The sequence below is a fragment of the Trachymyrmex cornetzi genome, unplaced genomic scaffold, assembly GCF_001594075.2.
Source record: "Trachymyrmex cornetzi isolate Tcor2-1 unplaced genomic scaffold, Tcor1.1 scaffold641, whole genome shotgun sequence".
Classification (NCBI taxonomy): Eukaryota; Metazoa; Arthropoda; class Insecta; order Hymenoptera; family Formicidae; genus Trachymyrmex; species Trachymyrmex cornetzi.
Window position 1 is genome coordinate 233,790 of NW_017299961.1, and position 12,373 is coordinate 246,162.

The following is a 12,373-nucleotide window of genomic DNA, read 5'->3' on the forward strand; positions in this document are numbered from 1 at the left end:
AGAAAAACAGAAATAAAATGAGGAGAGATCCCTCGGAAGAAAAATAAAAAAAAATAAAAGATCTCGTTGAAAATTAAATATGGCCAAGGTTTTCTATTGTCGCATTTTCTCACATCATCTGCGCTTATTCCATTTATTCAGTATATTTTTCAATACTCGAGTGAATAAACGGAAGAGACATCGACGGTTTCACGTCACGCGATATATCGACAAAGATGCGAACTGGCAGAGCAGACAGACGTTGCAGCAATATATTTCCTCTTACATCGCGCGCAAGAACGAAAGGCGCGATGATCTCCGTGCGTGTTTTCAGTATAACACTGTGAAAAGTACTGTGGAGCCCGTTATGCATACAATCCTGTTTACTTGTCTAATGGAGTTACGTAGACGACCCAGTGTTAGGCGGAAAAAGGAAATGACGTTGTAGTCGCGCGAACTGCACAACTAAAGTACAACGGTGTTAAACTGCCGGCGATATCGCATTGCAACGAGTCACTGTCCGGCCAAGTATATGCAGACGATTCCTTTTATAACACAGCTTCTGGCATTTTAACTTTTTGCTACATGTTTCCGACTATCCGGCGAATGTAAATATAATTATTTTAAATAAATTAACATATTAATGTAAAATTCTATTATACAATTGCAATAATAAAATTATAATTATTACATATTACGTATTTTGTTCATAATAATTACGTATTATATTAGTTTATATCAGTATTATTAGTCATTGCATATATAAAGTTTGTTATAAATAATCAAGCGTTATCTACGAAGACGTACACATATTGAACGTGAGAGGAAAATGTTTGGTATTTACGATTATAATTGCAAAGTAAAATAATAATTGTGGTGGATACACGATAGAGCTCCATTTTTATAGTTATTTTTATAGTAATTTACTATTAAACTATTATACTATAAAAATAGAACTCTATCGTATATCCACCACAATTATTATTTCTAAAATTAAGATGTTTTTTAAGATTTATCCTTCGTATGATTAATATGTACCATATTATTATAATTATACAATTTTTGGTAGGACAATAAATATAATTATTATTACTAATATAGTAAATAAGGATGAATAAAACATTTTAATTTTAGATATTAATCCAAATTCTACATACACGAGAAATGACTATAAGTTATAGTTAAATTATGGCAACCGCAACCATCATTTTTTTCTCTCAGTGTAAAACAACCTATGTATACTGATCGCAACCTACGATATTGCAGAATCGTCTTGAAATTATTCAAAGTTACCGATGTGACCGTACGAACGAGCGGAGGAAATATCGATCTGAAAGAAAAATTCCCTGAGGAGAAAAATATCGTTACTTGTCGTACACTTTCGAAAAAGTTTCTCGTTCATTAAAAAACTTGGCGTATTCATACGACTGCAATCTATCTGACTACGATTTATCTGTATAACAGATTTGTATTTTAAACTATTCCATTTCCACACTGCATATCATATGTTACGGAAATACGGTATCGATTCGGCGCAATATGTCCAATATATAATCTTTCGGTCTTTCATTTCCTTCACAAGAAACAGTGCATAATATTCAACTCTGGATATTTCAAGCAGAGTTCCTGAATGATCCTGCTTCGTATTCAAACGTATCAGTTTTACAATGCAACTATCAGCCTCTTGATTTCATAAAATTTAACGGAAGTACCTCATGTTAATCGCGTTCCCTTGAGACTGATACGCTTTCGTAATAAAACGGAACGGTACGTTCTCCGCAATCATACTCTCGTCCGAGAGATAAGTACAAATCTCTAATTTCACTCTATTATCGCAAACTCCATATTCATCATATAAACCCACACGGAAAAAACAATTTTGCTGATAAAATAATTTAGCTAGGCATGCAGATCTGAAAATAATTTTGCTGGACTATCAAGATTACGTAGAAATTTATATTGGACGATGCTGCAAAAAATTTTAACTTCCAGTTACCAGTTTAAGCATTCTATATAATTATTTTAATGGGGTCCAATAAAATTAATTTTCAGATCTGTATTTAATTATATTTTTAAATATTTCAGGAAAATGCTTCTTTTCGTGTAAACAGCATAGAAAGTCATCGTGACATCAAAATGGCTCCAAAATGATCATTAAAAGTCACTTTTTGATCAGTCCTAATTTATTTTAATGTCATTTTGATGATATCTCGCTTGGAGAGGAAAACTCTCACTGAAAAAAATTCTAGTTTTTTTGTATATACGAATAAGAAGTACGAAAAAACGAATTCATTTTGATCAAATGAATCAGAATTCTAATTATCGTAACTAAATTTCTGGTAAGCTCGATTAAAACGTTTGATAGATTTCACTATAAATGTTTAATCCGTAACTCTCTGGTTAAATCTACCTGAATTCCAATTAATGCAACAAGACTTTTATTCGAGTGCTTAAAATGCACCTTGATTTAAATATTAATTGAATTTTCACCCGCAGTCTCCCTCTCTTTTCCCTCCTTCTCTCCTTTACTACACTTATCTATTACACTCACTTGCGATATCGGGCGATCCAAGGTGTCGAGACCCATCCACTTGTCGCGACGCGGAGTGCAATCATGGAGCACCTCTGCGGGGGTGGTCGCGCGCAGCCGACGGTGATAACACGGTGGTAGGAGGGGTGCCGCGGTCACTCGCGCACCTGTCCAAGTCCGCGCCGACCGATTTCGGCGGTCGTGAAGGACGCAATTTATATATATATATATATATATATACGGCCCCGAGACGTAGGTCACTCTGTCGCACCACCGCGCGAGTCGCGCAACATCACCCGCGTACGATCCCCCATCGGACGTTGCCGGGCACACACACGGAAATGCTCATTCGCGATGACGATCGCGGCCGACGACACCCGCGGCGCGAAGTTGCCAGCGATTTGAAGTGCGGTGCAAGTGCCGCGACATTCTCGACTGGCGCGCGCGCGCGCGCGCGCGCAGCAAGCGACGAGTGAGCGAATACGACGAAGAGTATGAGGGGAAGAAATGAAATACGAGAGAAAGAGAGAGAGGAAGATGGAGGAAGAAAGAGAGGAGAGAGAGAGAGAGAGAGAGAAAGAGAAAATTCGGTGAGGTTGCGTGGGCGCGCGGCGGACGATTTGAAAACACGACGTTCTTGACGACGACGGCTCGAAGTCGTCACGACGACTGGCGTAACCGACGACAGAGAGCGACACGACAGCCCCCGACGGCCGGGTCCGACGCATGCGTCCTCACCACCCTGTGCCCAACCCTGTTTTCCCAGAGACGGCCACCCTCCCGCGCACGTAGCCAGCCGCTTGCCTTTTTCCTTCCATCTCGTTCCGAGTTACCGTTCTGCCTGACAGATCTCCGAGATGGCAGATCCTTGAGACGTTTCTGTGCCGCAATGGTGAGAGCGAGCTTGCACAGTGCGACGAGAATACCGTGTATAAGACCTGGAGACCTGTTTGCCTAAAAATCTCCTGCAAGCTGCTTATCATCGTCTCTTTCTATCGCTTCCTTGTTGCTAATAACTATCGCGATGTATTCCTAAGAGTTTCTCGAAAATGCAATTGCAAAGGTTTGTTCTACTGTGAGGAAAACTTTCCTAGAAATTCAATTGATATCGTAAAATATCTGAAATATTTAAATTATGCAAACATTAAATGTCATTTAAAAAAAAGTTATGTCTTTTATTTGGATATGATTTTATTAAAGTGTCTGTAAAATTTAAATTAAAATTGATTAAATTTGATTTCGAGAAATTTCTAAATAATTGATAAAATTGATTTTTGAATTAAATTAACAAAAATATACGCGATTTTTAATTGTATAGAAACAAATATGCTTATTATACATAGGAGAGGGTAGTATTTCCTTAAATTTGGAAGATAAATTGCTCGAGGTAAGAATCAATTTGGCTCGTTCAATTCATTTATCTCCCTGTCTCTTATCTGCTTCGCAAAAGCTGTACAATCGAGGTTTATTATCAATAAATAATGACTAAAAATGCAGTAATTCGTCTACATGCAATCATATATACGCCAAACAATTGTCAAAAAGCCATAATACATATAAGATCGAATTTGATGTCTCTTGTATTTTTTTCTCTTGAAAGCTCATTAGATACAACCGTAACCTCTGTATTATTCTCACTAATTATTGTTAGATATTCTAAAAAGTTTTGTTTTTGAGATTTTAAGAAAATCGCTAGAACATTGCTAGAACATCGCAATAGAGATTCTAAAACTCATCATTAAACTTTAGTTTGATTTTAATTGCAGAATAGGTAATGTGAGAGAAATGAAGAAAGAATTTTGTTAATCAGTATTGATTAAAACTTTCTTGTTACAACTTCCGTAATCTTTGGAAAATATTTCAATATTTCCCAAAGATTACGCCATATGGCTTTTATCGTATTTAGATCTGATATTCTTACAAAATCCAATTTAATACTGGTCAATTTAATACTGACAGATAGTGATTAATTACTTATTAATTGGAATATTAAATTTCCGTCTGCAACGTATTTTTACTTCTTTCCGTTCAGCCCAAGTTTTTTTTATTATTTACAGGACTTTTAAAAATGTAGGAAAATTCAAACAATAATAGATGAAAAATTCAAAGTTATTTTTCATCATCTTTATAATAGTGTATTAAGATATTTTGAAAGAGGTTACCGGACCTCATCCTCCTTTATAATTTTAGAGAAAAAGAATAAAATTTTAATTACATCAAAAATTATTCAGATTACAGCCGAATTAAAAATACTATAATACAACAATGCTTTTAATACCCAAAATAAGTAATTAATCACTATCTTTCAGTATTAATTTTCTATAAGAAATGGATGAAAGGATTTCAAATGAAAGGTTTTTGAATATATATTCCACTACTAACTATGTGATTGCGAAATTCGATTTCGATTGATATCATAAATCAAAAGATCACGCGCGTGCCCTCGAAATTCAAGTTCCATTAGCCGCGCATTGTATATCATTTACACCTGGACAAGCAGATGTAAATTGGCTGTGGAACACGGTGAATCGCCAATAATCGATAATAATCACGTTTGAAATTGTGAAGTGTTAAATATGCGCCTCTCGTCTTCTTCAATTCTTTGTTAAATTTTTTTAATTGAATTATATCTACGATTTTTACGTTAATTGACGAATAATTTTAACATATAAAGAATTACTTCTTCTTTATATTGTACATCAAAATTATTTCATAATTTTATGTAAATTTTATTTTAGAAGCAGCTCCAACTTTCTTCGTGGGACTATCGTCGGGTCATAAAAATGTTTCACGCGGTGGGATAATTGCGCGAAAAAAGAAGGGCAAGAGAAGATAAAAAAGTTTTAATAACTCTCTCATGCGTAATTATTCCCTTACCCTTTCACCATCATTTATTGCTGCACCAATACAAAACTGTACAAACAAGATTAATAAATGCGTAGGACAGCCGAGTATCTCGTTTTTGGTGAATATTAGTCAAGGATTTACGACGAGCTTTAATCGAGATAATGAAACAACATGCGATGGAATCAGGCTGGAGTCGAGGGTTGCATCAATCACAAAGGCTTCATATTTTTTAAACTCAAAGGAGAATGATTGCCAAGCGCGTTTGATGTTCTAAAGTATAGCTCCCGCCGATGGTCGCCGCAAAGCTTTACGAGTCTAGATTAAAGCGTGTAATACGAGCGCTTTACTTGAGCACGGTACTTAGATACATTATTTCCTCTGTCATTAATTACACAGCTTTGTACATGATGCAACCCAGTTCAGCACATTCGAGCAAGCCGTTCATATTCGCTTTAATTTTGTCCACAGGAAAGTGAATAGACTGGAAAACGATTCAACAGTTAAAAAAATAATATAATAGGAATTCATATAAAGTTATATATTTCAACCATTCAGAGAATGATTTAAAACTTTTTATATTTAATATGATAATGATATGATAGCGAGATGCTGCAATGAGTAACGAAAAGACTTGTAGCGTTCAGTTTCTCTTTGACGAAACCACGAGAAATGGAACGTATAATCGTTCCATTTCTCGTGGTTTCGTAGTCAACCTAATTTTATACAACGATAAGAACCGGAATTACGTAATATAGCAAGAAAAGAGAATACAAAATTAGACAGCACGCGTCTGAATAGAAACGTCCGAATATATGCACGATCCGACATCACTTGCACCGCTATTACCAGAGAACGAAATAATATACATACAGAAAGAATACATTATTTCTGTGCTTTTGAACTATTTCCTTAAAACTCGGAGACAGATATCGCGCTGAATTGTAAAAAGAAAAAAAAGATACATATGAATACCATTTAGTATTCAGTGCAGAGATATTGAACGTCTCCTCGTTTATTCAACTTTTCAATGAATAATATAAGTAGATAACGTTTGAAATAACGAAGGCAAGGTTCATTTCGAGATAAGGAAATATTGTATTTTTCTCGAAATAAATCTTGCTTTCACTATTTCAGACGTCATCTACCTGTGTTAAAAGAAAAATGTAATTCGACTAGTAATTTACTTATTCTATACACGCAATATTCGATTCTTTTATACAATCAGCAATTATTTTTTATAATTATGCAGCTTTTTATATATATCGTTGAATTTCGCAACAATAAAACGTAATTGAGTTTATATAAATTAGATCGTCTCTCCCATTTCTTAATCTGATATGAATACAATAGATCAGACTGAAACGTTACAACAATCTAATTACCGAAGCTACGTCGGTTACGTGAGTAGAGTTTGCATGCCTATATTGTCAGTTGTTTGTACTCTGCTCAAATCACCCTCAGGTCCTCGGGAGATAATGAATTTCGAAATGTCAGAGTTTTGTCATGCAAGCTTCAGCAACTCGCAGTGAAAATAAGAATATAACATGATATATATCAGATAACCGAAATTGAGATGGAAAATAAACACCAAGTACAAAAATTGGACATAAAAAAGGCTGCATTGTCTTTAAAAAATAAAACTTAATAAAAAATTATTCTTTCAATAACATATATTTACTTGAAAAAGTTCTTTCTCGCCTGTTTTTCAAAGAATTAGTCTTACAGTGAAGAGAACCACCATTTCCTCTTTGTATATAATAAACATTATAACGCTGTGAAACGAGACGAGGGTCGTTTGGTTGCAAAAGCAAACGCTATTACACGACGAATAGAATTTCAGATACGCTAGATGGTATACGGGAGTGTAACTTGTTTGCATTGCATAGCCTCAGGGTTACGCTACGCGCCGTTGCGCTACGCAGGGAAATCTATATACTAATTTTCGTTCTAATTGTATACGTAATACTCAAAGGTGCATATATGAAATCCAATGATATTAGCTGGCAATTCGTATAAAATCGTAACAAATCAATCTAACGTGATATATATGTACAACTTAAAAGAATGCAAGCTTAATAAACCAAAGAAAATCCACCAATGATTGTAAAAAGTTATTTTATTCAAGCAAACATGAATTCTTCAATTCGAGTCTCGGAAATCGTACTGTCTGCTCGATCCACTTTGCCACTGTAAGTAGCCTCTGTTCGTGAAAGAGCGGCGCCATTAATTGCAAGGACAAAGGTAACCTATTGCGAGAGAGTTTGATTGGTACATTGATCGCAGGCAAACCAGCCATATTCGCGGGTTGCGTACAATGATCCTGAATCAAACATTGCGTCTGATTGTCCAGTTGTACAAATTCGTCGTATCTCGGGGCTTCAGTCAGCGTAGTTGGAGTCAGCAGAAGATCTACATTACTATTCCATACAACATCAAAATCCTGCGCGATTAATCTACGCATCTTCATTGCTTTAACATAATATTTCTCGTAATTTTCCGCCAAAAGAAAATAATTCCCGACTAATATACGACCTTTGACCACATTATTGAAACCTTCCGATCTAGTTTTCTTGTACAGTTTGTGAGCCGAACTCCATTCATTGGCTCTGTGACCATATTCTATGCCGTCATAACAAGCCAAGTTGCTAGCTACATCGCATCGATTTAAAACGGAATAACATACTATAGAGTAATCGGTATGTGGTAACGACACTGGGACGACACTGGCTCCTGCTTCTTTCAGAAGGCAAGAGACTTTTTCCCAACATTCTGCAATTTCTTCACTTATGCCTTGTACTCCGTACTCCTTTGGTATCCCAATCCTAAGATTACTAATATCTATCGTTTCGGATAAGTTAATTGGAACATATTCTCTCTGTACAGTAGTGGGATCTGCTTGGTCGGGACCAGCTATGGCATTTAAAATTAATACAGCATCGTCTACTGTTCTCGCGAGAATACCAGGTACATCCATTGAATTTAATAGAGGAATAAGACCATAACGTGATACCAAACCATAAGTTGGTTTCAAGCCAACTAGACCACAATAGGACGCAGGATTGCGAGTAGAACCACCAGTGTCAGAACCCAAGGCTGCATAACAGGTACCTGTAGCTACTGCAACCGCCGAACCTCCACTACTGCCACCTAAGATGAATTTATTATATCCCAAAAATTGTTACTACTTAATAAACACAAACAGTAATACAACATTAATGTTATAATTTTACATCAACACAATATAACTGTTACATACGATATTGTAAGTATACGTTATAACAGTAAAATTATAATATTGATGTTATATTACAATCAATTGGTGTTTATTATATAATGTATTCCTCAACGTAAATTAGGTAAATGACAAGTGCACTGAACAATGACTAATAATTTGTGGCAATGTACCTGCTATGCGCCATGCATCTTTTTCATGGAGTTTCCTTGTAGTGACCTGCGAATCGTCAGACCCGTACGAATAAAATTGAGACAACACTTCTGAGCCCCATAAATTTTTTGTTGGTCCATAAAGCGAATCTACAGTGCCAGAGCCCATAGCAAACTCATCAAGATTAGTTTTGCCGATCAAAACAACTCCCTGCGTCCTGAGCTTCTCGTAGACGGTGGCGTTGTAGCCCGGGGAAAAGTTTGCCAACATCCGAGAAGCACAGGTCGTAGGTTTACCCTTGACACAATAGTTGTCCTTAACGGCAATGGGAATGCCGTCGAGCTGTCCCAGTAACGAGTTTCTCTGTTGTCTCTCATCGGCGGAGCTTGCCTGCTCTCCCGCAACATCATTTGTCACGTTGATATAAGGATTTAAAGGCTTGACGATTGAAGTCAATTTAATGGAGGCCTTACAGATCTCGGATGGTCGCACCGTACCACCACAGATCTCCCGACTAGCTTCCTTGATCGGAATAGATAATAGCTTATTCATCGTCCATCCCGTAACATGCCACTATTATGTATAACCTTTCTATAGGCGACAGACACATAACCTCAAATTAATCGCAATTGGGAAGCAGAATTTCTACCGCGCAAGCAATTATGCGAGTTCTGCGAGTGCGAGAATGCGAGACATTCTCAATAATCGAACGTATCTCTTAGAATCGAATCGAATATGGTTCAAATTCGAATAGTCGATAAATCGATTACTTATTATTCGATTTATATTCAAAATGTTTCGATTGTAAGGGTAGAGAGAAACCTGAGAGAGGACGCAAAATGTCGCCGCGCACTACTGTCCTCTGAAGAAATGGATGTAAACTACACAACAATGTTCATTTTTTTGCGGTAAAAGACGAAGAAAGATGAACTACAAAAGTTCAGCTAAAAAGAACAAGCCTCATTAAGGAGACTCTTGTGTCGCAATGTTCAAAATCAGAGTTTGAAAGTCAGTTTGGAAATCTCAGTACCTGTTCAAAGCGAAATTGGAAACTTGATGTTACCTACTTCGGAATTAAAAATATCCTAAAAGCCGAGTTTTATGATAATCAAATTACTTTTCTTAAATTCCGTTTGTCATTCTAAATCTACTATTTAGAATTTTTAAATTTTTACCTCAATTTGAACAAAGCTTTATCAAATTATCCTACAGCCCAAACTTCATAAAATTCAGCATGCAATTTATGAAATAAAAGAGTGCATGACACCAAACAGAATCGTCGGTCCACGAAGAGTTAATTACTTGAAACTATTTTAAAATGTACTATACATAGCGAATCGAAAATTTATTAAGATGTATAATGTGTATACACACGAAAAAACACGACTATGGTTGCCAAGACTAAAAGTCGTTTGAAATTGTTTATTTTAAGGAAACGGATGTATGCAATACTATACAAATTTGTCCGAATTGTTATTAAATTCATGCATACATGTATTCAGGTATGTACATGATATATTAATAAAATTATCATACATCCGTTACCCCAATAAAAATGTTGAATTATCACTCACCAACCCGATGCGCAACAGTGGAGTTACATCTGCAACGTCGCTACGATGATTCTGTAACAAATAAATTAAAATCCAAATTAAAACAGAGTAAAGAAATAATCATTACTTTAAAAAATAATTGCTATATGAACGCATGCAGTTTGCTGAAAAATACACTGTAAAAAATAAAATGTTAATTTTAACTTACAGTCGTACAGTGGATTTTCTGAGAAACGCAAAAATGTTAAAATTAACATTTGTGTGTTAATTTAACATTTTTGCATGTCTCAGAAATTCCACTATACGACTGTAAGTTAAAATTAACATATTATTTTCTATAGTGTAATCATGCAATTTTCAAAATATAATTTTTATAAGTATCGAATTTTGTACCCATTATTTAATTAGATATAAAACAATTATATATATTCTCTAAAATAATTATATATATTTTCTAAATTAATTAGAAGGAAATTCACCGATATTGACATACCACTTTGTTTTCAGACAATATTTCTTAAACAAAAGGTAAAAATAAAACTTTAAAAACATAAAGTACAAACTAAAAAATGTCTTCCATCAGATAGTATAGGCAGTTTTTATTATACTGTTTGCAATTTAGCGATAATTAATTTTTTATAACGTAAGCAAAAATAAGCGTTTGACAAAATGGGCACCAAACTGACACAGTAGGCAGTAGTGCTATGTATTATCCAGAATAAATTCTTAATTTCACTGTAATAGAGATTATGAAAACAGGATTAATTTTTGGAATTTTGTACTGCGACGTCCTACTATGCTAAATTATATTCTTTAACATTTGCATTCTCATGGTTGTTCTGACGATGGTCACGATTTGACCGAAACGTTTAGATGTAATTTTATTTTAAATATATGACTTGTGCAAATAATAACTTGCATACATGGCCGTATGCTCTTTCTTATTTTTGTTTTGGAATATATATAATTATTTTATCTAAATTGTAAGTAATTCTCCTTTTATCTAATTTAAATAAAAGGAGAGTTACTCAAAAATTACTTAAAAATTTTATACAAATTTATTTTTGCTAAGATCTTTAAAAAATATATATAATTATTTTAGAGAATACATAGGTATATAATTACTTTAGAGAATATACAATTATTTTATAGAATTATTTTATATAATCATTTTATAGAGAGAAAGAGAGAGAGAGAGAGAGAGAGAGAGAATACAGAATTATTTAAATCATTTTATTTAACAATGATTTAAAAGTAATCATTTTTTAATCATTGTTAAATAAAATGATTTAAAAACAAGTAAAAGGTTAATTTTACAAATAAATAATAATACTTACCGCAAGGTTGCTCTACTGGTGCCCGATGTCTCTCCCAGACCTCCTCTTCCTCTCAGAATATAGTTGCATCCTCTCGCACAGGACACTCGCGTCAAACACTCGCGAATAATGGATTATAATCGCGCGCGGACTATAACTTTAGTCCGATAACTAGAACGGCACTCCCGAAACAAACGCGCGACGCGACGAACCGGCTGCGGTTCGTTCATTTTCAAATAAATCGGTGACGAGGGTACGTTAGCTTCCCCATTGGAGTTTTACACGAAGAGAGTACTCGATCACTGTGCTCGATCGCAACGAAAAGCACGAAAGAGGCAATCGAGAACATTCATCGACAAAATCGCAAGTAAATCCGGCTTCCACAGACATTATCTCACGCACAAATAATCCCCCGTCGCTGTCGGAAACGAATATTGCACATACACGTCGCGAACGCATATTTGAACCGGTGAGAATTCAACGACAATGGCGGAAGGACGATATATATTCATATAATTTCGACGAGCCGGGTCAAAAAGAAACCCAAGATTCACCTCATTTAGCCTCCGGTATTCCGCGAACGCGGCTAACTTCGCAATTTCACTGTGCTCGATCGCAACGAAAAGCACGAAAGAGGCGATCGAGAACATTCATCGACAAGATCGCAACTAAATCCGGCTTCCGCACGCATTATCTCACGCACAAATAATCCCCCGTCACTGTCGGAAACGAATATTGCACACACTTGTCGCGAACGGGTATT

General features: G+C 35.4%; 2 protein-coding genes across 3 annotated transcripts in view; both read right to left on the reverse strand.

Moving 5' to 3' along the window:
• Window positions 1-2,949, reverse strand: part of Liprin-gamma (liprin protein kazrin) — a 144,102-nt gene extending 141,153 nt beyond the window's left edge. For both annotated transcript variants that reach the window (XM_018516586.1, XM_018516584.1), the window contains exon 1: window positions 2,531-2,949. The gene's annotated coding sequence lies outside the window, so the exon portion shown is untranslated. The remainder of the gene's footprint in view (window positions 1-2,530) is intronic.
• A 4,517-nt stretch (window positions 2,950-7,466) lies between these two features.
• Window positions 7,467-9,391, reverse strand: GatA (glutamyl-tRNA(Gln) amidotransferase subunit A, mitochondrial). Its single transcript, XM_018516561.1, has 2 exons — window positions 8,762-9,391; window positions 7,467-8,503 (listed from the first exon to the last, which is right to left on the reverse strand). Exons 1-2 carry the CDS (start codon window positions 9,291-9,293, stop codon window positions 7,473-7,475), a joined length of 1,563 nt encoding a protein of 520 aa, XP_018372063.1. The 5' UTR covers window positions 9,294-9,391; the 3' UTR covers window positions 7,467-7,472.
• Between the last annotated feature and the right edge of the window lie 2,982 nt (window positions 9,392-12,373).

Coding starts and splice junctions, on each gene's coding strand:
- GatA (XM_018516561.1), bottom strand. CDS start 9,293: ATGAATAAGCTATTATCTATTCCGATCAAGGAAGCTAGTCGGGAGATC. Junction 8,504..8,761: donor AGATGCATGGCGCATAGCAG/GTACATTGCCAC, acceptor AATTCATCTTAG/GTGGCAGTAGTGGAGGTTCG.